Source organism: Nuphar pumila, chromosome 6, assembly GCF_984573655.1.
Source record: "Nuphar pumila chromosome 6, dmNupPumi1.hap1.1, whole genome shotgun sequence".
In the NCBI taxonomy this organism is placed as follows: domain Eukaryota; kingdom Viridiplantae; phylum Streptophyta; class Magnoliopsida; order Nymphaeales; family Nymphaeaceae; genus Nuphar; species Nuphar pumila.
Window position 1 is genome coordinate 32532453 of NC_143254.1, and position 26595 is coordinate 32559047.

The window sequence follows — 26595 nt, forward strand, 5'->3', positions numbered from 1 at the left end:
TGGCTCAATTTTGGATCTGGATCCAGTATCAAAATTCAAATCTGAGCCTCATTATCTAATTTTCAAATCGAAATTATAAAAATAACAAAATAATTTTTGAATGGCTCAGGCAGTCCATCAGGTATCCGTTTGGATCCACTGCCCTGTATTTTTCAATTCGAGGTTCAAAACTCGAATATTGGCTAAAAACTCAAATCCAAACCCGTTTTCTGAAGAAATTTTCAAAGAATAACCCCAAATTTTCAAAAAACCCTTCTTTTGTAAATATTTTTAAAATTTTGCAAAAATAGTTTAAAATCCTTTATTTTCCATAATTTTAGAGTTTTATGCCAAAAACACAAAAAAAATATAGAAAATATAAAGAAAAGAACAAAAAAAGAAAAATGAAAAAAAGAAAATATAAAAAAATGGTTTAAAACCCACTTTTTAAAAGCATTTTTTTAGTTGAAACCACCATTTAAAAAAACTTCTTTTTCAAAAACCCCCTTTTATTTTCCTTAAAAGAAGAAAGATCGGATTTGAAAAAGGGCCTAACGGCCATTTCTTATAAAACCGACCCTCAGGGGGGTCGATTCTTCATTTATCTTCACCCTTTTCCCTCACTTTTCATCCAGAGATCGCATTTCCTCTCTCCACCATGTTCTTATTCTTCACTTTCCTATTTCCACTGGCTCTCCTCAAGTAACAGAGAGAGATCATTCAATTGCAGATGTGAAAGACCTGGAAGTGTTGGCTTTTTGACAAGGGGCGTTGCCTTGTTTTCAATATGGATAATGCTCACTCTCCCACATTCACAACCAAACACCAACTCCACCAAACATGTTGTCCCATGCCAATTTTGATACTCAACATAATGTGTCCAACTCCATTCCATCTCCAGAGGTGGACAATGTTGTGCTGGAAACAACACCTGCTCCGATCGTGGAACCTATTGAACCTGTGAAGCAAACCTATGCTTCCATTCTCCGGGTTGCAAAAGGCCTCTTAGCTACAACTCCTCAGGCTTCTCTAAACCAGAGCACTTCAGTAAATACATAATGGTAGAATGCTATACAACATGTGCCTTACTCATCAAATCAATCATATACTGTAGTGTCAGTGATACCAAATAAGTTTGTCCCTGAAGTAACTGAAAAAATTGTTGTAGCAGAAGAAGAAGATAGTTCTCATATGATGGCTGGAGACACTAGTGAATCGAAATTTGCCTACTAATGTATTAGCTTCAGAAATTGAGACGAAGTTTAAGGCATTTGGTAAAATCAAGCCAAAGGGTGCTGTTGTCAGAAGTCAGAAGGATATTGGTATACGTTATGCCTTTGTTGAATTTGAAGATACATCATCTATTAAGAATGCAATCAAGGCATCCCTAGGGCAGATTGGTGAAAGGCAAGTGCACATTGAGGAGCGGAGACAAAATAGCAGTTCATCTCGCAGAACAAATACATTCACTTGCTTTTACAATATAGTCCACATAGCCTTCACATCCATCCACTTTCCCATACTTTCAGTTTTGTTTCCAGCCCATTTCATAATCCATGGCCCATCATTTGCTATACTACCTCCATCTACCACTCCATTGCAACACATATTCTCTCACTAACTCAAGGCCTTGCACATATATCTCAACATTTATTTCCTGATATCCTACATATTTTTCATACACATTTGGATATAGGCCTTCTTACATATCTGATTGGATTTTCAAGGGACATCCTTCATTTTCTCATATATGTTCTATGTTTTTCTTTATACTAACCTTGTTTTGCAGGAAACACATGAACAATGTTATTTTCTTTCTTAGCTTAGAAGTTGTAATTTCAATTTCAATCTCAGAATTGTAATAGCTAGATTATAATGAGAATTTTACTTTTCCTGTATTAGAATAAAATATATGAGCATGCATTTTTCACAATGACTTGTTTCATACCATTCTTCTCTTTTATTTCAAAAATTCATGAATGGGAACATGAATGACACATGCACCATTCTAATAAAAAGTGATTAAATCCTAAGTAGACGATTTGCATTTATGGTCATAGTAAAAATGCGAACAATACTTAGGGTTTTCATCTTTTATGGAATAACATCGGATCCAAACTGGGTCTCTTTTCAAAAATCATCATATTTTTTTAAATATTTTCTTCCTTTATCAGAGTTTAACATGAAATTAACTCAAAATATATATCAATGGACATAGTCAGGATATATTGAGAGTTAATTTCATTTTAAACTCTATAAAGGCACCAAAATGTATTTTATTCTTCATTTGAATTTAAATATAGATTATCTTATAACACATTTTATGACCATAGTCAGAACTATATTATATTTTCGATCTTATTTCATGTCACTTAAAGAATGAAATATGCTTTTCAATATCCAAATTTCAAAATTCTTTAATTCATTCATCATTTAGGCAAGAATTACATCATATTTTCTAAATTATTTCCAATTTTCTTCAAAATCCAAGTACTTTTGAGATAATCCTTCAAATATCTTCTTCATTTCTCAAATTAATCTTCAAATTCTTATTCAAATTCATCCTTCTATTATCAATTCTATCTTATTTCAAAATTTAAAACTTCAATTTCAAAGTCCAATTCAAACTTTGACATTTCAAATTCATTCAAAGATTCAAAAGTCCAATTTCAAAATCAATTCAAATCGAATTTCAAAGTTTAAATTTAAATTTAAAGTTCATCTCCTGATCAAGTTTTCTATTCTTCACCTCAAATTCTCAAAATATCCAAGTTCTTTCTGAAATCTTTTGAATTTCTAATCTTCAAATCACTTTGAAATTAAGGATCGAAATTCTAAAGATTAGTGCTAAATCCAAATCCATCTTCAAGTTCCATCTGGATTTCTTGAATCTAATTCCAAATTCTATCTGAATTTTCAAAATCCAGATCTATCTTCAAATCTCATCTGAATTTTCATGGTTCAAATCCATCTTGAGATGTCATCAAGATTTCTCAATATCCAGATCCATCTTCTAATTCCATATTAGATTCCAGATTTCAAAAACCAAATCCATATTGGATTCCAGATTTCAAAACTAATTCAAGGTTGAATTTCAGATTTTTTGAATCCAATTCCATTTTCATAAATTGATTTGTAATTCCTAACTCAATTCCATTTTCAAATTTCATCTGGATATCAAGATTCCTGTTTTAATTCCTATTTTCAAAACCATTTTTTAAATCTATTTCCTAAGTCTAAATTCAACTTCCAAATTCAATTTCTGTTTTAGGTCCTAAATTCAAAACTCAAGATCAAAGATCCCTTTTCAAAATCGACTTTTGAGAATCAAAATTCAAAGTTCATTTTGACATTGAAGTTTCATTTTTACTTCAAATTCTATCTCAGTTCCAATTCTCCTTTTGTCTTCCTTTTTTCAATTCAAAGATCTAATTTTCAAATCTCTGATTATTCCAAGACTTAGAACCTCAAGTCTCTTCTTCTAGATTTATTTCAAGTTCTAAGTTAGAGTCAAAATCATACTTTTTTAAACCATTTTTAACCTTTTGAATCATTTCTCCAAGTATCTTCAAATTTATTTCAAAAATCACTTGGATAAATCCAAAGGTCTTAAAATTATTCTTCTTAAAAATATACATCTTTGCATTTGTATGGCACAAACATGATTTTTTTGCATTTTTAGACTTAAAATAAATTTTTAGACATTATTTAGGCAAAACAAAAGGCATAAGTTTGATCTTTGGTTTGATTATCCTTGGTAAAGACGTCAGGAACGGTCGAACCTCGTACTGATGAGCGAATTCCGTCTTTTCATTTTTTCACAATTTTTTTTCAAAAATGAAAGCGAGAGTAATTTTAAAATACTTTTAAAATTAAGGTCAAGTGAGACCTTTGCGAAAAAGTTTCTTTCTCTTTTTTCTTTTCTTTTCTCGCTTCTTTTCTATCTTTTATTCTTCTTAAAAAAAAAAATAGAAGCTAGAAAAAAAAAAAAAAAAGATAAAAAAGATTTTTTTTTTCAATGCGAAAGACATTTTTGTTCGTTCCAAAACGATAATGACGGTAAAAGGTATTTAAGTCTTTATAACTACGACGCGATCTGGTTGATGGGAGAACATATAACCTGCTTCGGTAAAATTTGAGCAACCAATGGTATTTCTCACTTGATATGAAAGCCGACCGTCTCTGCTTATCCCGCTATTTCCCAAATTTGGCCGGTCACTCTTATCCTCTCTCTCTCTCTCTCTCTTTTGCTTGAGAGCTTCCAACACGATGGCTGGAGCTGCCATGTTATCATGTCCCGCCGTCTCCGGCGGCAACCTGCTGAGGAAACCAAACACTTCACGCTTCCCTCCGCTTCCCCTTCCTCCCTCCTCCAAGTCCCCACTCACACAATTCATCATCAAGTAATCTCTCTCTCTCTCTCTCTGCCTCTGTTGTATGTGGAGTTTTGTCATCTAATGCTTCTCCAGAATTGCTCAAAAATGTTATAAGGGTTCCCAAGAATTGGGTCTGACATTACTCTGGATTGCTGTATCTATGAAAGAGGGAAAAGGAAACGAAAGGAACAGCTCCTCAAGCTGACTATGGTTGCTTTTTATACCTCTTTGTAGGTCCTCGCAGTCTACTACTAAGGATAGGGAGAAGGAGAAGGAGAAGAAGAAGAAGAATATGAACCTGTTTGACAACGCCAGCAACTTGCTCACCAATTTGCTGAGCGGCGGCAGCATTGGGACGATGCCTGTTGCTGAAGGCGCCGTCTCCGACCTCTTTGGCCGCCCCTTCTTCTTCGCCTTGTATGATTGGTTTCTAGAGGTGCGCCACTCGATTCTCTCCGACGTTTTCCCGAGTTCTCTGCTTCTGTAAGGTGATTATCGGTGTTGATTATGTGTGTTTTGAGGCAGACGTAGTTACTAATCTAGGGACCGTGCTAATGCAAATGAATTTGCTTCAATCTTGTTGATGTTTGGCGTAGTTTAGATGAGTGAGATCGTCTGTTCTTGAACGTGCTCTCTTCGTTCCAATGGAAAGCTTGGTTTTTGTACTGTCTATGGCGTAATTAGGGCATCAGTGAAACTATTCTATTTTAGGGTGCGCAGAAATATCTTTCAGATTCGGCGACATGTTTAGAAGATAATGAAATAATCAGAAATCTTTTGATCAAAGGGAATTACTTGTCAGGAGAAATTTGTTGCTCTTGTCCAAGTTGGATCCTTGTTTCATAAGATCAAGTTCATTGATTCCAGCAATCATTCAGGAGAAGGGGATAACATTTTGTTCCCATGGAGTTGACGTTTGGGTTACTATAGACTGCGGATTCGTGGATCAGACTGGTGAAGTCAGTGACAACTGTTTCAGCAGTAAGTTGTGTACTTACAAAAGAAAAGGAATGGTTGTATGTAAATTGATGTACTGGCATGGTGCTTATTGAATTGTAACGGGAAACTTGTCTACCGTTATATTAGAAATAAAAATCATCTGATGCTGAAATGCAACAAGAGATCTTGCATTTAAATGAGCTAATGAGGCTGAGAAAATGGTTTTAAGGATGTTGGTCATTGATGGTTGATTCTTTTAATATATTTGAAATCTTTGATAATAGCACTGCCTTAAGCTGAACAATCAAAATCTTTTATTGATTGTTGATATGAACTAACCTGTTCAGTTTTTGAAGCTGAAAAAGCATTTCTGGTGCTCAGAACTTTTAAGCATTAGCTGCCACAGTTTGTTCCAGTGGCTGGTTTATTTGTTCAGTGTTTATTTATCTGTTGATCTATATCGATATATTCCTGATCTGAGTTTCACATAATTATTTGATTATTGACTTAGTGGCACTGATATTGTTATTTTATATTGTCAGCATGGTTCAGTGTACAAAATTGCTTTTGGACCCAAATCCTTTGTTGTTGTCTCAGATCCCATTGTTGCAAGGCATATTCTTAAAGAAAATGCATTTTCTTATGACAAGGTATGGATTGTTATGCAGATATAAGCTTTATGTAAACAATTTTTGATAGTTGGAAATTTTTATAGGTCTATGTGATGTGATTAATTCTTTCTGTGTAGCTGATAGTTTATCTTTTGTGTTCATGTTTTGTGCATTGTAGGATAAATTTTTTTACTTGTCAACTATAATAACGTTACAAAAGAAAACATTATGACATGATGGGAGATACATTGGCTATGATTATGGAGGCTATTTGTCAAGACTCTTAAAGAATATCAATTGTCACGTACTAATTTTATGTGCAAACTGTCACCAACATCTTCCAACGTGGAAGGGAACTGGATGCTATATTGAGGATTTTGATTGCTATGGCTGGATCAACACCTTCCGGAAACATCAAAACAAAGTTCTAGCATTATGGTATATCTAGATGGGTTTCTTAGTAGGATGAGGTACTTTTCTCATAGCTAAGTGGGTTGGTTAGAACTTTATCTTCCACATTTACTTTCTCAGGGCCTTTGCTTGTTAGACTGACTCATGTGTCAATAAGTTTTCTTATGTACATGATTAATCAATCAGAATTCCTTGTGAAAAATACTTTTTAATTTTGCTAGCTGCAAACTAATTCCATTCAATATCTTAGCTAGTTAATACTTAGGCTTGGGCTGACTTGGGATTATTACTTAAAACACTAATAAGTTTTAAGTTCTTAACCCGGGTTGCAAATGGGTCAGATATGGTTGGACCTATGTAAATCTGAGCCTGTATCGTATTAACACACATGTATACTGGGTTGGGATCCATATTCGACTTGGTTTGGCAGTTAAAAACCCATATTCATCCATATTTCTAAGATGCAAAACCAAACCTGGTTCCAGCCCAGATCCAGGAGACCTGATATCATTTTGGAATGCATATTTCAAACCCATATTAGGCCCAGATCAGAAAGGCCTGGTACCATTTGGTTGGGTATGATCAAAACAGGTCAGATGAAATGATTTGGATCGAATCTGGACGGAGTGCAAGACCTCACTGCAGATGACAGCAAAGCTACATAATTCATAATGAGCATTCTCATCCCTTCCTTATATGGTGGAGAAAATGCCATCAGATGCTTGCAAAGATCGATATGCGATTATATTCCCATTTGAAATTATGCATAGAATACTCTCTCTCTCTCTCTCTCACACACACACACACATTAATAGTGACCTAATTAAAGGCATGCCCCTTGGTTTTATAACCATTATCCTCTATGATTGACAAAACTGGTTAACATATCAAAGTTAACAGTTTTTCTTTATTACAGTTACAAATAGAATACAACTGAATAAAAAAAGAAGCCTTGTAAGACATAGTAGAGCATGTGGGATCAAAGTCTGATGGTTTTAACAGGTCACATGTTCAACTAAAAATGTCCCCAATAGTGATGCTAAAAATTGGTGACTGCTGCTTGATTGATGTGCCATCTACAATAAATATCTTCCTTCCTGTAACTATTTACATCTTAAAAGAAGCTGATTGCTGAAAATTTTCTAGCAGATAACAATAAATGGTTTTATGCAGCTTAACTAGCTGCATACTGTTTAAGAATCGAGAACCAATTCCAGTCTTTACTGTTTAGGTGTTCGTATATTGACAGGCTTCTTTCTAATCAGAAATTTATTTAGGGAGTTCTTGCTGATATCCTGGAACCAATAATGGGCAAGGGGCTAATTCCCGCAGATCTTGAAACTTGGAGAAAAAGAAGGAAAGGTTAGCCTAATTGTGCACCTTTCCAATTATTATTGTCTCGGCTGTAGGCTTGACGAAACATTTTCATTGCAATATTTGCTCTCATTATTGTTGTAGCATGTTATTTACCTTATTATTTGCATTTAATTACTTGATACAAGTATATTATATTGTTTATGTATTGTAAAACTTAATGGTTATTTTGTATAATTATCAACATTATATCTCTTTCTATTTCTGGATTTTTATTAATATCCAGTGGATTACTTTCCATGTAAGGCTTATTGAAGACTTATGGTCAACCCTTAACTTATTGGATTAGTATCTAATTTTTAATGATCTTGTGGTATAGTTGGTTATCATGTCAATCTCACTAAATATTGAACTTTTATTTTATTAAAAGGTTACAAGAGCTTTATGTTACAATTGGCATGAAAAGAAGCATCAATCTAGTAATAAGTTATTTCTTGTTGACAGTATGTACCGTGTGATCACTATGATTTGTTTCCATGTTTTATGTGAGTGTTAATCATCTTATTGTTGCATTATATGTATCTAGGCTAACAGAGGTCGTGAATGTCACTGTAAAAGATGTATTGTGCATTGTGTCTTAAAGTCTAAAGCAATCACAAACTGTTCATTATCCCTGCAGATGATTTCACACAATTCACAATAGAAAGGCTTTGCTATGTTAAGATCAACCTATGTCACATGGGTACGGGTGCAGGGGTGCGCCAGGGGCAAAATTGTAATATATATATATATATATATATATATATATATATATATATATATATATATATAAGGGGGGTCCGGGGGTTCCCTCCGGCGTGGGTCCAGCTGCGCGGTCAGCGGGCGAGGGTCCAGGCAGATTCATCATAAGAAAAACCATACTCAAACTCGATAAAAACTACATGAACCAGACTCAGGACATACCGGATAAACTACTATTTTTTATCATATTTACATTGAGAAATTGCGAGTCTTAATCGAAACACAGGTCGGGTTTGGGTCTGACATAAAATTTCACAAACTATACTGGGATTAATCGAATCTTCGGGTCTGAACCCGAATCTTAATCAGGTCTTCTTATTTATCACCATACCTGACCTTATAAGGCTTGGTACGGGTCGGGTCCGGGTAAACCCGACCCGTTGATACCCCTAATCTTGACACTCAAAAGCTTCAAACAGTGTGCACAATAAATGAATAAGATACGAAAGCTAAATCGACAACTTCGTCTTTTAATAATTCAACCCTCGGCACACTTCAAACAGTGTGCACAATAAATGAAACAGTAGACGCCTCTCTCTCTCTCTGCCCATTTCGTCTGTGCGTTCAGAAGAAAAATCAGGTTAACAGTAGATGCCTCTCTCTCTCTCTGCCCATTTTGTCTGTGCGTTCAGAAGAAAAATCAAGTTAACAGAGGGAGCAGATGTTAAATGGAGGCTCCTCAAAGCCATCATGAGCAACAACAGCACCCGCAATGGAAATCCCACATCGAAGAAGACCAGAGCTTTCTGCCCTCTGCAAAAGCCCCTCGACTCGCATCGCCACGAGATCCGGTTAGCCTCTCTGCAGGTATTTCTTCTTCCCTTCTACCTACCTAACAATAACCAAGAAGGATAAGAAACACATCACTCGTTGGTCCAGAACTTTTCTTCATCCTTTTTGTGTTTTTGTTCCGGATTTTTTTTTTTTTTTAAAACCCCAAAAAAATGAACCAAAATGACCCTGGGTGCGGTCAACGCACCCAGGGTCTGGTTGACCGCACTCGCAGCTGCGTCGAGTCGCGTCGACGCGGGTGCGGCACCCTGCTAGCCAAATCCTTGTGACATAGAGATCAACCTATATTTTTGCAACTGCTTAAAAGAGGAGTACAGCATATTTAAAAGGAATACTATTCATAGGTCATAGATCTATTCGGAGAATAACATTATACCATAAAATAGTTTCAAAACCTGAACATTGCAAAATCAATTATAATTTCAAAATTGGCTATGATTTAGCTGGCTATATTTGAAGGAAATTAATTACTCATATTTTTTCAGCAGGAAAACTTCAAGGTGATTTTTATTTTAATTGTCATAGAAATGTCATCACAATACCATAATCATGGTATTTAAATGTTCATTTAGAGTAGCAAGCTGAATGTCAGTTGTTATGCATCTGTCTATACTGAAAGCAAGTTCTCAACTTTTTCAGCAGGGAAAAAAGGTGCAAATTAATAATAGATTACATCTTTTCTCACTTGGAGCTATTATTGCTGCTCTATAGTCCCTACAATTAGTCCAGAAGTTATGGTAGCGGATAAGTAATTTTGTCAAACATGCTTCCAGTTCTCTGTAATAGAACACAATAGCATACTTGTAAAGTATTCAATGGATCCTGGGTATTTCTGGAATTCACTTAGAAATGTATATAATGAAGATCGGCTATGAAGAAGATTGCTGGCTGTTCTTAGACCCAATTGTGATTGCCCCTATTCTTCTTCTTTTCCCTTCTTCTGCATGTCTTTCATAGTTTTCATGCAATATTTCATGGTATGGAGCACTACCCTCCTTTTGAGGACCATAATCCATCCAAGACTAAGGGTGTAAACAAGCCAGGCTGAATTGATTGTGAAGTTGTTCAGCCTTGGTTTGCTGAGTAATATCGAGTTCAAGCTAGAGCTTGAGCTTGCTTCCAACCAGCCTAGCCTACCAACCATGGGTTTGGTTTCATTCTGATCATGAATTATGAGCTTTATATTGAGTTCAAGCTTATTCCCTTGATTGTCATTGTTGTCCTTGATCTTAATGGAGTTAAATGATAACGGTGCCAGGAATGAATCAATGTAAAAATCATTCTAAAAGAAGCAAGCCAAAGCAAAAGTTGATGGAGGTTTTTAGACGAGTCTGTCCAAAGAGGAAGGTTTTATAAAGGAGAAATATGAGGTTGGAGGAAGGTGAGGAGGTCTAGTATGAAAGTTAAGAGAAGAAAGAAGAGGAAGTTAAAAAAATAAAAAATTTATATAACTTCAAAAAATATTTTAAAGCTAAAAAATAAAGGTTATATAGATGTGTGGTGTATATATATATAGGGTTAATCTTGTAACGCCCCGAAATCTTAACCCAAATTTTTGAGGAAATAAATTTTTTTTAATACAGCGGAAACTAGTCATACCATAGGGTTAAACATTCCAGAACATTACAGGTGGAGCAAGACAAAAACTTTCTTTTCATTTCAATATCAACGAAAATTAAGATCAGAGTTTCTCACACTATCCCTGAAACAGTAAATCCAAAATCCCGATCGAAGCCTCCCGCAGTCGCTCCTAACTCCAACTCTTCACCTGAAAATTTATAGGAATTAGACTACAACTGTCTAAGTAGGAATTACTGTAATTCTTCTTCCAGGTATATCATGTGTCAAGTATGTGACATATGTGCCAAATATGAATTTCAACTCATACAAGAATAAGTAAAGAACTACGCTACAACAATCAACAATTTATCAGAAGCAATCTGGCAAGTATCATCAATAGCAATAATTTAAATATCCTATAACCACAGATACAAATTAATACCATGATTCAGAGGAATGCAAGTACGACAATTACATAATTCGGGTAAGCATTCTTACAACATGGTGCATCCATTATGCCAAAAAGAACATAAATCAATACCATGAATTATAATTCAAGTAGAACAAACATTTAACATGCACTAGAAATTTAACATCATGCATCCACCAACCAGATACCGAATCACCTTCGGAACATTAGACCTCCACATCTAATGTCGGGGACACAAGGGACACCCCACACCCACAAGTGCCACTTCCTTAGTACCATAAACAACAGCTGTGTTAAATACACCACTCCAGGGTAAAGTGGCAGACTCTTCCTAAAACCGTGGCCAGGAGAAAGAACCTCAATATCGGGTTCAAGGGACCAAATTTCAGCACACGGAGTTTTTGTATCCTCACAGTCTCCCCAAGACCGGATCTCTAAGATTCCCATACTCCAGATGAGACAACCCAAAACGTACATTATACTGTTCTTATTCATTATATTTTTATTAAAGTCAATTCTTTAAGTTTGCAACACCATATGCAAAAGTAAAATGAAAACCCGCATCCTCTCTTGCGGGAACCCTTACGGGACTCCAGCCCGTATAAACAACTAGAACAGTGTAGTAATGTGCCAAACCATCTTATGTGGTTTAAGTGATGCAGTTAAAAACATATATGAAAGGAAACCAAACCCACGACTCTCCAAGCCGATGTTGATTCATTTAGACCATCGATGCATCGTATGCAAAAAGCATAACAATATGCAATGTATGCAATGAGATCAACATGCTTTCAAATGCACATCCATTCAAACCAATTTAATAATGTGCATGTGTTCACCATCCATGTGCAAGTGCTTTCATGTAATCACTTAACACACATGCATTCGTCCACAATTCATAAGTACATGACAACATTTATGCATGATTGTACATGCTAAACACACATCGATTTCATGTATGCACATGCGCTTGAAACCAATCCATAAATGCACGATAAATAAACATGTCCTATAAATGTAGGCACATGAAACTTTTCATTGATAACATGTGTTAACATCCACACACATGAACATAACCCGGATCTAGAAATTGAGTTTTCAGGGTTGCACACATTCATATCATGTATGCACTTCCCAAAACAAACTTTGCAAAAACATGATAACAGACATGCATTCATATCCAACATGCTAAAATCAAACTAAAACATGAGAAAAACTCCATTCATGAGATTAAGTCCACCGTTCTTATGTCACACAAAAGTTTACATCCATGGTTTTCCTTAAACATATGCCCCCTTGTGCAACTGCAATATGTCCCAACATTTCATATTGGTACATATTCACAAAATACCCATGTAGTTAACATTGCCTTTGAATATCGATCACGCAAAACGTGTTAATCATAGGCAAGTAAGAATCTGGAATCTACAACGGGCAACACACAATGCAAATGATATATGCATATTTTTTTTTTCCTAAAGAAACTTGTACCCAAGTTAACAGTCCCAAGAATCTGTATCAGTTAATCAACTCATATTGCCCATTGGGAAAGATGTCCCAACCCGTGTTGTAGCAACTATATATATATATATATATATATATATATATATATCCAATCGTGTGTGTGTTGGGTTGTTGTCAGAACCCTTAACAAACTTCCTATGACACAACAACTTATCTCAATCGTAACACAACAGCTAGAGTAGGCATGATACAAGTGAAAAACATAACTCATTTAATACCAATGACTGCATGATCCAACCTTATACTCAAACATCAAACAAAAAGGAAAGGAAACCAGAATCATGTCATTTAACAAGAGCATACTGTTAAAATGTACTTTATATATATATAATATATACATATGTATATATATATATATATATATATATATTACATCAATACCCGATAGGGGTATTTTTGTAATTTCACATAGTTGTTTTAGAAAACAACTATTTTCGAGTTTTGTTAAAATGTAATTTTCTTTTTTATTTTTTATATTTCTTTTTTGTATTTTTTAAGGACCAAAAGGGGCTCCAACCATAGAGTCGTTGGAGCCCCCAACGGTCACAAATGTGACCGTTGGGGGCTCCCAACGACTCCATGCCTCCTTTTGGGCTCTCCTTTTGAGGCCTTTGGCCTTCCTTTCTCTCCTCTCCCTCTTGTATAAATAGGGGTGAACCCCTTGTATATTTTTTCATTCTTGAGAGCTCTCTCTCTTTTCAATAAGAGGCTTTTTATATTGTTGCCTTCTTAAAGGCTTGTGCTTGTATTGTCCCTTAGTGGACTTGTGATATTGTCTCTTTTATTCATTGTTGTAAGTGCTTATAAGCACTCTTTATATTTCCACAATATCTCATTACATGGTATCAGAGCCACTCGATTCTTAAAGGAAAGGTGTGGTTCGTGTATTTCATATTTTGTGGATCTCTTCTCACTTCTTGGAAACATCATGGAGGCAAAGATTGACCTATCCTTCAAGCTCAATGGAAAGAATTACATGATGTGGGCATCGACAATGAAAAATAATCTCAAAGGAAAGAAACTTTGGGGTTTTGTCATGGGTACCGTTCCGGAACCTAAGCTTATGCTCACGAAGAACGAAGGAGGTCAAGAAAAGGCTCTTGAAGGAGATGCTCGCCTCAAGGCCATTGAAAATCATAAAAAAGAAGTGGAAGATTAGGAAAGCAATCACGCGAAAATCCTTGCGTGGTTTATGAACAATGTTGAGCTTAAGGTATGTGCTAATATAGCTAAATTTCGTAGAGCCAATGAGGCTTGGTCCTTTATGAAGGGTATGTATACCCAAAAGGATCTTGCAAGAGCATATTTCTTGCAAGAAAAGATTAGAATCACCAAACAAGGTGATTCTAGCATTCAAGACTATTATAGTGCCCTAAACCCACTATGGGATGAATTGACTCTTTTAGAGCCAAAATGGGTTTCTATGGAAGATATTGATTTAAGACAAAAACAAATGGAACAAGAACGATTGTTTCAATTTCTTTTTGGGCTACGTCCCGAATTTGAGCAAGTGAGATCCTCACTTCTCCATAGATCTATTTTTCCTCCTATTGAGGATGCTATTGCCGAAATCACTTAAGAGGAGACAAGGCTTGACATGAGTAAATATGTTGATGAAGTACTTGACGTAGGGGAAACTGCAGTTAAAGAGGGAAAACTGCAGTCGTTAATGTTGCTGCACACGTTACCAGAAATAAGAAAAAAACTGCATCAAAACAGTTTGCAAAAGTTACCAGAAATCAGAAAAAAAAAATTGTATCAAAACAGTTTGCAGAAGTGCAGAAGTTACCGTGAAGAATTGAAGGAGGAATGGGCGAGGAAATGTATCAAAACAGTTCCTTCAGAAGTTACCAGGACTCGCTGAACAGCTGACTGGTAGGGTTCCGCAACCGAGCTTTGATACCATATGAGATTCTCTGTGGGCTCAGCCTTCACTGCAAGAACTAAGAAAAGAGAGAGAGAGAAGAGGGAGATTCACAATGGCTGGGGGCGACGCACATTAACCCAACCTCCCAGCCCTAAACATTATAAATAGGGAAAAATACAAATGTTGGAAAAATTACAGACATGCCATTAATGAAATGGCATTGAGCATGTGTTAAAAGATAAAACATAACGTGCGTATGGATCTGGATCCAGATCCATACGCATACCATATTTTAACAATTATATGTAGACAAAGAGATGTATGTTCACACCTTCGTGTGTGTGTGCTTAGCCCATTGTTGGCATTGAGATTATACTCTTGATCTAGTAGCTGATACACTTGTTTTTAATGTCATTATATGTAGATAAGAGATGTTAATTCACACATTCGTGTATGATTTTTTAGCCCATTCTTGGCTTTGTACTCTTGTTCTAGTTGCTGATACACTTGATTTTGAGTGTCACTGTACGTAGACAAGAGATATTTATTCACACTTTTGTGTGTGATTTTTTAGCCCATTGTTGGTTCTGTGCTCTTGTTCTAGTCACTGATACACTCGTTTCAAGTGTCATTATATGTACACAAGAGGTGTTTTTACACACCTTTGTGTGTGTCTTTGGCCCTTTAGTGACATGTTATTCTCTTGGTCTAGTCGCTGATACACTTAATATTTGAGGTTTGGAGGAATAGGAGGTGATTGCTTGTGATTGTTAAACCGATGCTCTAATTTACTCATTCAAATGTTTGAGAATTTTTAATCTATTCAAAATTGTCTAACTCATCTTCTCTCCTAAGAGAGATGATTGATTGAAATAATTTCATGCATCTTGCATTGCATTATTAAAGTTTGCAAAATATCACTTCTTGATATTTGTGAGAATGAAATTTATCGCAAATTAGTGTTGATTTGCAAATATCATTTTATAAGATTTTAAAAATCTATTTGAAATTTCTAAACTTTTACTGCTTATTTCAATGAAAGATGTTTATAAATAAAACCTTTTCGCATACTCATATTATGAGTCTTCTTGTGTACCTCCTTAAGGTTTTTGTGAGTATGTTCCTTAAATAAATACTTGAGTATTGTTATAACTAAAGGTACTTGATTTTTAGATTAGATTCATGCTTGTTAGATGCATTTTATAGTTATCTTTTTCATGTATGCTTTAATTGCATGATGCATATATGTGTTTACATAATTGTATGCATAAAGTTTATTAGATCTTTCTAAATCTTTTGTGATGTTTACTCTCTTTCAATAAAGAATTTCTTTATATGCATATGTGCATGTTTTCTCCTTTCTGAGCAATTTCTTATGCCTTTGTGCACATATCTTTCTTTAAGGATATAGTGAGTTTATCAAGTTGTCTTTGAGCTTGATCCTCTTAACGATATTTTCTCATGATGCTTGATTGAAATGCGTAGAATATTTTTTATGCCTTATTGTTTTATCTCTTTTGATGAATCATATGTTCTTTAATAATCAAATTTTTTCTTTATCAATGTTATGGTTTCTTGAAAAATGAGTTGATATATCTTGTTTGAAATATTCTATTTTTGTTTTTAAAATTATATTAGACAAAGATATTTTTTCTTGTATACTTGGAGCTCTAAGGTTTGTTCTCTTAAAGAAATGAATATAGTCAATGAAGGTGCTTGAGGATGATCACCATTAAAGACAGTTGAAGGCTAACATTTGCAAAATTCACTGATATGCTATAGAGATGGCGATTTTCATTGAAGATTCTTGAAGACTTGGAATCCTTATTGTATTTTCAAACTTTCCGTCCTTCTCACGTAAAGTTTGAGGGGGTGTGTTAAAAATATATATGTATATATATTTCTCTATTTACTCCAAAATACCCGACATGGGTATTTTGGTCTTTTCATATATTGTAAAAGTTGTTTCTATTAAAACAACCTTTTTTGTTTTTTCTTTTTCTTTTTTTCTTTTTGTTTTTTTATTTTGTTCATAAAGGAGACCTTGGGGGCCCCACTATTGGAGTCATTGGGGTCCCCAACGTCTCCATATTTGGGAGCCCCAAGGCCTCCCTCTCTCCTTTTTGTTGTATATATATAGGGGGTGTTCCCCCTTCTATTCGTAATCTTTCCTCTCATTCTTTGTAGAGTGTTTTACACTCTTTTAATAAAATTATTTCTTTTGTCTTTTGGCATTACCCTTTTGTGGGTTTATGTAATTGCACTTTATGGGCTTGTGAGTTTCTCTTAGTGGGTTTGTGTATTTGCACTTTATATGCATGTGATTTCGTGTCTTTTATTGGATCTTAAGTGTTATCACTTGCTATTTGTATTTTCGTCTCTCTCTCTCTCTATATATATATATATTTTAACACTCTCCTTCAAACTTACGGGACAATAACCGAAAGTTTGCTAAGGAGAAAATTAAAATGAGAAGCAGGAAAATTTTTTGTGAAGAAATCTGCCAACTGGTACTCTGATGTGACATACGACAATGCAATAGTTTCTCTCAGATATTTATCACGTACATAATGATAATTCATCTTGATATGTTTAGTTTTCTAATGGAAGGTATGGTTGCTTGCGATGTAAATTGCACTCTTGTTGTTGGAACACATCTTTGAAGGAGTTGAAATGATTATTCCCATGTCACTGAAAAGACTTCGAAGCCACACAAGCTCATTGGTTGTAGTAACCATTGCACAATATTGAGCTTCAATTGAGGATAGTGATACTTTATGCTGCTTCTTGCATCTCTATGAGATCATAGGGTCACTTAAAAATACACAAAAACTGGTAGTTAAGACTCTATCATTGGGATTTTTACCCCAAACAACATCAATATAGACATGTAAATCAAATGAAGAAGATAATGATAGAAACCCCCCTTGGTTATAATATTCTTGATATATCTGATAATTCTCAAGACAACACTCATGTGCACAGTGGTAGGAGCATACTAAAACTGGCTGATAGAGTGAAGTGCATGAGCTATGTCTGGCGGGTGCACAGTGGTAGGAGCATGCTAAAACTGGCTGACAGAGTGAACTGCATGAGCTATGTCTGGCCGAGTGATGGATAAGTATATGAGTTACCTAACAAGTTGGCGGTAAGGAGTATGATCTTCAAGTAGAGTCCCATCTTCCAGCCTCAATTTAGCATTAATTACTTTTGGGGTTTCTATCTTATTATCATCTGAAATACCAGACTTTGTACAAATATCTGCAACAAGTTTCATTTGATAAATGATGTACTTTCTGGGAGAGTACGTAACTTCAATACTTAAGAAATATCTTAAGAAACCTAAATCAGACATATCAAAGTTTTCTTTTAAAATATTTTTAATATCACTGGGTCCTTGTTTGTCACTTCCTATGATAATCATATCATCTACGTAAAACAGAAGAATAACAACCATAGAACCTGTAATTTTAACAAAAAGAACAGTGTCAGTATAATATGAATGAAAAACCAGATGAGTCATAACATTACTAAATTATCATGCCAAGCTTATGAAGCTTGTTTTAGACCATATAAACCTTTTTTAAGTTTAAAGATTTTACCTTTTTTAATACAAAACCCCGACGGAGGATCCATGTAAACCTCTTCATTTAATTTAGCATTTAGAACCGCGTTTTTCACATCTAGTTGGTAGATAGGTCATTTTTTAATAGATGCACCGGCTATGAGGGTCCTAATAGTAGTCATTCTAGCTATCGGGGCGAAAGTTTCTTCATAATCAATACCATATTTTTGAGAGTACCCTTTGGCTACTAACCTAACTTTCTATCGTTCTATAGACCCATCATTCTTGGTTTTAACCTTAAAAACTCATCTATATCCTATAGATTTCTTTCCTGTGGGTGATGAAGTTATTTATCATGTTTTAGTTTTTTCAAGAGCTTTAAGTTCTATATTCATAGCTTCAACACATTGAGGAAGATTTTTGGCTTCATTATAATGTGATGGTCATGATAGGAATGTAATGTTATTAGACATGACATATATTTTGGTGTTAATGTCATAAGAGACAAACTTATTTGGTGGGTTGGAGATGCAATTGGATCTCCTAAGTGTGGTTTCTTCTAACAATGAATTTCGAGAATATTTTTTTAAAGCATTTAAAGGATTCCTTTTGTTCACTCCGAGTATAAATTTGCATATGTTCATGAACAATATCATTATTTATAGGTGATTCTTCATGCACATTATCATCACAATTTTCATTGATATTCAATGGATCATCCCGTATGTCATCCAAGGAATCATCATAAGAATTTAACTCTTCTTGTGGCAAGAGATCAAATAAAAAGGTATAATCGACTTCATTGTTTTCCTTGGTCTTCTCAAAACCATTTTTATTTTCCAAAAAGGTTACATCTTTAGATACATATAATTTATTACTTTTAGGATCAAAACATCTATATCCTTTTTTGTTCTCTCCGTAATCCATGAATATACATTCAATGGCTTTTGGAGACAATTTATCTCTTTTATGGAAAAACATAAAACACTTACAACCAAAGATCCACAACCGTTTGATGTCAAGTGTTCTTTCAAATAATTTTTCATAAGATGTGTTTTGCAAGGATGATGAGACCATTCTATTTATCAAATAAGTTGATGTTAGAGCGACTTCGGCCCAAAAACTTTTTGGAATGTCTTTAGAAATAAGTAGTTTCTTAGTAATTTTTAAAATATGTCTATGTTTTCTTTCGGCTAATCTATTTTGTTGGGGAGTTCTAGGATATGATTTTTGGTGACAAATTCCGTTTAGTTCTAAATAATTTTGAAATTCATTTGATAAGTATTCACCACTCGAATCAGATCTAGGAATAAAGATGTTGCTTTGAAATTGTTTTTTGACAATCATATGAAATTTTTTAAAGAATGAGAAAACATCGGATTTGAAATTAAGAAAGTATATCTATACATATCTAGTGAAATCATCAATAAAGGTAATATAATATGAATATTCTCCTTTTGATATGATAGGAGAAAGTCCCCAAACATCCGAATGCACTAATTCAAAAGGTCTCTTAGAGACAAGGGTTCTATTCGGAAAGAGAGTGGATTTTATCTTTGCAAAGATACAATCTTTGTAAACTAAATTTTTTTCATTGTAAAATTTTTCCCCAGAGGGAAGAATCTTTGAGAAGCTTGGGTGTTTAAGTCGTTTATGCCAAATTTCAATATCTTTATCTTGGACATAATTACAAAAAGAGTTGAGAGTAAGGTTTGGATAGTTCATGAAGTAGAGATCTCCCTTCCTATGACTTTGCTCAATTTGCTTTTCGGACCGAAAATCCTGCACGAAGCAACCCTTAGATGAGAAAGAGATTCCATATCCATGATAAAAAATTTGTGAAACGGAAATAAGATTTAAACTTAGTTGAGGAACAACTACTTTTGGTATACAAAAATTTTTAGAGGAATTTAAAATTCCAACACTTTTAATTTGCAAAGATGTTCCATCGGCAATTGAAACATAAAAAGTTTTTGAATTAGTGCATAAGTCAGATAAACCATTTTCATGAGGTGCCATATAAAAGGAGGCCCCAGAATCAAGGATCCAAGAAGACATCTGGAGGAGAAGATGAGGCTATTGCGGCACCCGATGACGATGGAGATTTGAATAACATTTGAAGTGCCTCTGATAATTGAGCAAGAGGAAAAAAACCTTTTTCTTTAATTAGTTCTTCCTTCCTCGGTGTGGTTTCTTCAATTGGAGCTACTTTGTTCTTAGGAGTTTCATATAACTTAGGACAATTAGTTTGTATATGACTCGGTTCATAGCAGTGATAACAAGTAGCCTTCTTGTAGCCTCCATTATAGCTATTTTGTCTCCCAAAGTGTGGAAGTTTGTAGGTTTTTACATGATTGTCAGGCTTGGACACGACTAACACTTCATCTCCTCCTTTTATTATGCCAAGACGAGTCTCCTCTTGGCATATTTCGGCAACAACATCTTCTAAAGGAAGAAGCTTAGATTTATGAAGGAGAGAAGATTTAAGTTCATATTCGAGCCTAAGCCCATGTAAAAATTGGAAAAATGCGCTTTTTTCATTTGCTCTATTCTTAATTCAATATCTTTACTAGCAACCCACTTGGGTTCAAGAAGAGATAGTTCATCCTATAAGAGACTAAGAGTGCTAAAGTAATCACGGACACTCATTTCCCCTTGCTTGATGATACATATTTTTTTTTTGAGAAAGAATTATCTTTCAAGATCTTTTTGTATATACATGTCTTTCATGAAAAACCATGCCTCGTTTGCCTTGCAAAATTTAGCTATGTTGAGACATATTTTGAGTTCAACATTGTTCATAAACCATGCGAGGATTTTGGCATGTTTACTTTCCCAATCTTCTATCTTGGATTGATGGTCCTTAATAACTTTTATGCGATCATTTTTTTTATAGAGCTTTTTCTTGACCTCCTTCTATCTTGGTGAGTTTGAGTTGAGGTTCCGAAATAGAGCCCATCACATATCCCCAAAGCTTCTTACCTTTGAGGTTATTTTTCATGATAGATGCTTACATAATGTAATTGATATCATTCAACTTGAATAAAAGATCAATCTTTTGCTCATTCTCCATCGTGGCTTAGAGAAGAGAAAGAGGAAGAGTACAAAAGAGCTCCTCCACTTAAATTGCGACAAGAACATTGATCCCCGAATCGCGATCTTTCAATGATCACCTTTCAAGAGACTAAGAGCACAACCTTACTCTGATACCATGTAATAAGTACGCGGAATTACAAGGCTAAGATGCAAAAGCATCAAACAAGTCCAATAGTGGACAATTACAAAGGCACAATAAGCACAAAAGTGCATAAGCAAGAAGTCCATGATTGGACACTACAAAAAGCCTCAAAAGGGCAATACCAATAAAGAATAAAAATATTATTGAAGGAGGCTTGGAATACAATGAGAGAACTAAGGAGAACACCCCCTATTTATATACAACAAAGGAGAGAGGAGAGGCCATTGGGAGCTCCCCTCATAGAGTCGTTGGGGAGCTCCCATTGGTCATATTTATGACCGTTGGGGCCCCAATGACTATGAGTTGGGCCCCAAATGGCATTCAAAAAAGAAAAATACATTTAAAAAAAATACAAAAACAAAACTAAAAAATATAGTTGTTTCTAAAAAACAACTATAAGTACATGTGAAAAGATGAAAATGCCCCTATCCGGCAAACTAACACAAAATAGATTTTATATATATATATATATATATATATATATATATATTAACATAGATTTGGTGAACATGGCCTGCTCCTATGAGTTTCACCTAGGGGGTTCTGAACTCATGAGTAAGATATTTTTCCTCATGCATATACATGTGTGTGCATGTCTGTGGGTGTGTGTACTTGGCTCATTGTGCTTGGTTTGATTTTCTTTTCAAACTTAAATATTGTTGGCTTAACAAATTGAGCTTGGAAAAGTTTTAACTTTTAAACAAGTCAAATTCAAGTCTAGCTAGAGTAGCTTGATTTGATAATCACTTCTATGCAAGAGGCTGAAATCCATTCTTCCTTCCTTCTGTCTCGTGTTTTTTCCTAAAAACAAAGAGATTAAGGAACAAATTTGTTCCACCAGTTCTCATGGTATGTACTCTCTCTCTCTCTCAAAGGGTAGGACATACAAAAAATGTCTTCCAATTATTAATAGAAGTTCAATAAAATCAGAAACATTTCATAAGAAATAAAAATTTAATAGCACCAGTCGTCGGATATGTGACTCATTAGGCTTACTGCTGAATAATCTCTGAGTTACTCGGGTATCCTTATCTTACCATGATATTTGTTAAATTGCTTGCCTCTCTGTATATGCGGGTATGTGTATGTCCTCTAAAGCATGAGGTTATCATTTTGTTCACTGAAAGTTGTTGGATCCTTGAAAGAAGCCACCACAGCAGGGAATCCTCTGTTTTCTTTAAAGATGGTCATTGAAGCATATGATATAGAGATTTGAAGGAATCCGTTGCATCTAATGAGTATCAGTAACTTGTTGACTTATATTTCCATCCTTCAATTTTTAACTTGCATGCTAGAGGAACTTCTGTGCAGTGCATATATTATTCTTTAAATCTGTTACATTTAAATTTTCCCTTCAAGATATTTTTAAAATATAGCATTCATTTATGAAATTTGTCTTATCTGAATTGTAGCTATCTCCCCTGGTTTCCATGCTATGTTCTTGGAGTCTATGGTCAAGGTTTTCAGAGAGTGCTCTGAACGTTCCATAGCGAAACTTGAGAAGTTATTCCAGAGCGAGACTATGGTTGAACAATCAATTGAAGTTGATATTGAAGCTGAGTTTTCAAGCCTTGCACTTGATATAATTGGGCTTGGAATATTTAACTATGACTTTGGATCTGTCACAATAGAATCACCAGTGATCAAGGTCAGGTGTGGATTAAAATACTTCAATGCTTGTATACTTGTTTCTCTTGTCTTCCAGTTGAAATAGTCCAGTGCTAAAGTCAATGAACTATAACTACATTTGACGCTTTTTCTGTGATAGAACTAATACTTGTCAAACCACAATTTTTGTAGGTCATTTAAAAGCATGCATAGTTTCTAGAATACAAAAACATGCTAGTAAGTAGTATGGAGAATTGTGTGCTGTACCTTTCATCTGCATAGGCAAAATAGTGAGTATTTCTGTCCTTTTTATCAAGCATGACAGTGTTAGTCATGGACCATAGATTAACAAAATTGTTCATCTGAAAGTCCTTACTGGTCATAAAGGGAAGATGGATGAGGATTGCCTCGTCCCAATCCTCGATCCCTTATTGGGCTGAATGTAATCACCCCTCCATCAAGTTGAGATATGTAGAGGGCTTGATGAACAAGGTTCAGTACAGTGAAGCAGGTATGCATGTTAGACAATGAAGGATACTGCACCTACTGCACAGCACTATTGATGAAAAACAAATGTGTCCACTGTCACTAACCAGTGGGAAATGCGAGAAATATTACAAATGTTGAATTACAAGAGCAATAGAACAATTACAAACTTTGAGTCCACAAGGGGACAAATAAATTCTTCTTTGCTGATGAATTACTGAGATCAAACCTTGCTTTGTGATCTAACTGTTAAATTATGTAATTAATCATGTAATGTAATGTAATATATATATATATATATATATATATATATATATATATATATATATATATAAGGTAATACATGTACATATATTAATATATATGTACATGTATTTACCTATTATATATATAAAATATATATTTCTATTTGTTTAGCCGTAGGGGTAGTTTAGTCTTTTCCACTGTTTTACGCACATTCACTTTTATGAATGTGATTGTAAATTAATTTTATTTTTTTCATTCTTTTTTATTTTTTTATTTCTTTTCTTTTAAGTACCAAAAGGTACCTTGGGGGCCCCACTCAAATAGACGTTGGGCCCCTCCAACGTCTATGAGTGGAGCCCCTCCAAGGCCCCTTTTGGTTGTTATAAATAGGGGCTCTCCCCTTTGTATTTTCTCATGGCTTTGAGTCAAAGCCCAAGTGCTCAATAAAGTGATTCCAATATTTTTATGCCTTTGTGCATTTATGAGTTTTTGTGAGTTGTGCTTTTGTGCACAAGTGTTCTAAAGTGTTCTTATTGTGCATATGTGCCGGGTTTATTATCAAGAATATTAAGGTCTTGATCTTAGTATCTTGTTTGGAGATACTTTTACATGGTATCAAAGCCTCATTGAAGAAGGAGGATCGTGCATTTTTTCACTTGTGAAGTGCCTCGAAAAACATGCCTTCAAGTTATTGAAGTTTTGAAGTGAATCATCTTCTTCGGACAATATTTTAGAAGCATCTTTTATCAAGAAAGATTTGAAAATCATTTGAGGTACGCGTTATTTTCTATCCTCTTCCCTCTCTAATGGGTGAAAAAGACTTCCACTTCTCCCTTGGTTTTAAACTTAGTGGTTCGAACTACCATGTTTGGGCCGGCAATATGGAAGCCCATATCAAAGGGAAAGGTTTTTGGGGGTACGTTCAAGGTTCAATATCGGAACCCGAACCCAAACTTACAATCATAGAAAAAGGGGATACTAAGATTCTTGAAGGTGAAGATAGACAAAAGGCCCTAGAAGATTATTCCAAAAGGCATGATGAGTGGGAGATGGAGAACTTCAAAATCTTGTCTTGAATGTTTTCATCCGTAGAAACCAAGATCAACGCCAACATCATTAAGTTTAAAAAGGCCTCTGAAGCTTGGTTGTACCTTGAAAAAATATATACTTCAAGGGACTTATCTCACAAATATTACCTCCAAAAGAAGGCTTTGACCCTTCAATAAAATGATTTGTCTATTCGGGAATATTTTGCCAAATTATCATCTATTTGGGACGAGCTTGCTATGCTCGAACCAAAATGGAGCGGAGACGCACTCGAGTTAAGACACAAACAACTAGAGGAAGATCGATTCTTCAATTTTCTAAATGGTCTTAGACCCGAATTTGAGCAAATTCGGTCCTCTCTTCTATTCGCTTCACACCCCCTCTATTGAAGATGTTATCACTAAGCTAAGTGGTGAGGAAACCCGTATGGGGATTAGTAAAAATAATCCTAGCATCCTTGCTATACTTTCTCAAAATGATTATGAAGCGGTTAATGCTGTGTCAAGACCCGAGAATAATACGAAGGCCTATGTTATCGTCGCGAAATTTTCCCGTCTTCCTTCCTTGCGGAAGAGAGAGGGAAATGGTTTCGCGATTCAAACTTGACAGGATTTTGGAAAATGGTTTTGAAATACTCGCCTCCGTTTTGAAAATTGCGGGAAAATCCATGGGATGGGGGCTCGACCTGTCGGTACGAGGTTCGACCGTTCCTGCCGCCTTTAACAAGGGTAATCGAACCAAGGACCAAAACTATGCTTGACTTAGCTAAATCATCGAAGTTATGTTCTATCCTAAATGCACAGAGAATTCATGCATGTGCTATGAGATTTGATAAAATATAAGTTGGAAAACTATGATGTATGCTTAGAAAATATTTGGAGTTTGAAAAGCATTTCTCAGGAAAAGATGGAAATCAATCTCTCAGGAAAACTCAGACGAAGAAGGTTTGAAAATCTCGGGAAAGTTTGTAAAGAGTTGGAAAATCTTGAAGAAGTGATAATCTCGAGAAAATTTTGAGAAAGCTTATAAAGACTTGGAAAATCATGAGGAAATAAGAATCTCAGAGAAACTGTAAGAATTCTTGAGAAAATATGAACATTTAAAAAAAAAGGAAGTACTTGTTGAGAAAATGCAGACTTTGAGAATTTTCTTAAGAAAAGGATAGGAAATTTATAGGAAAAATTCATTGGAGAAGGAAATTCAAAACTTAGGAAATTGAAATCCTGAGAATCTGGTTTTTTGAAATATCTGAAAATCAACTTTGATTCTTGAGAAAGATGAGAAATTCCTTTTGAAAAGAATCTTAAGAAAATAACATTTCCCAGGAAAATCATAGGAAAACTTTGATTTGGAAAATCCAACTCCGAATATCATCATAGTTTCTTGAGAAAATCGATTCCATGAAGTGAAAATCTTTTGAGAAAATCATGAGAAAACAAATGATGCAGATGATGTGAATGAATGAATGCACTTTTGAAAAGATTTCTGAAAAATATGTTGGAAAAATGTGGATTAAGCCAAAGTAAATCCTTCACATATTCTGACTGTGGCCATGAATATGTTCAGAACTTATTTGAGTTAATTCACAATATTTTGAAAACATTGGAAATATGAGGTGCATTTTTAAGATAGCCTAAGAGTGTAGGCTCAGTGTGACTGGTAGAAAGATGATGGATCTGGGTCTCGTCCATATTCCGACTATGGCCGTAAATATGGACTCCACCGAGTTCATCAACTCTCTAAGAGTTGGCGCACGTGCCATTCGTGTTCATCCAAGGTGAATTTTGAAAATTGAGATATA

The 26595-nt window shown here is 34.9% G+C and overlaps 1 protein-coding gene across 1 annotated transcript in view; it reads left to right on the forward strand.

The window, feature by feature from the left end:
* The first annotated feature begins 4161 nt into the window (after window positions 1-4161).
* CYP97B3 (cytochrome P450, family 97, subfamily B, polypeptide 3) overlaps window positions 4162-26595 on the forward strand; it is a 122241-nt gene continuing 99807 nt past the window's right edge. The window contains exons 1-5 of the mRNA XM_090010191.1: window positions 4162-4382; window positions 4590-4791; window positions 5837-5944; window positions 7594-7678; window positions 22820-23055. Of these exons, the coding sequence (XP_089866317.1) occupies window positions 4249-4382; window positions 4590-4791; window positions 5837-5944; window positions 7594-7678; window positions 22820-23055 (765 nt within the window). The 5' untranslated portion in view covers window positions 4162-4248. The remainder of the gene's footprint in view (window positions 4383-4589; window positions 4792-5836; window positions 5945-7593; window positions 7679-22819; window positions 23056-26595) is intronic.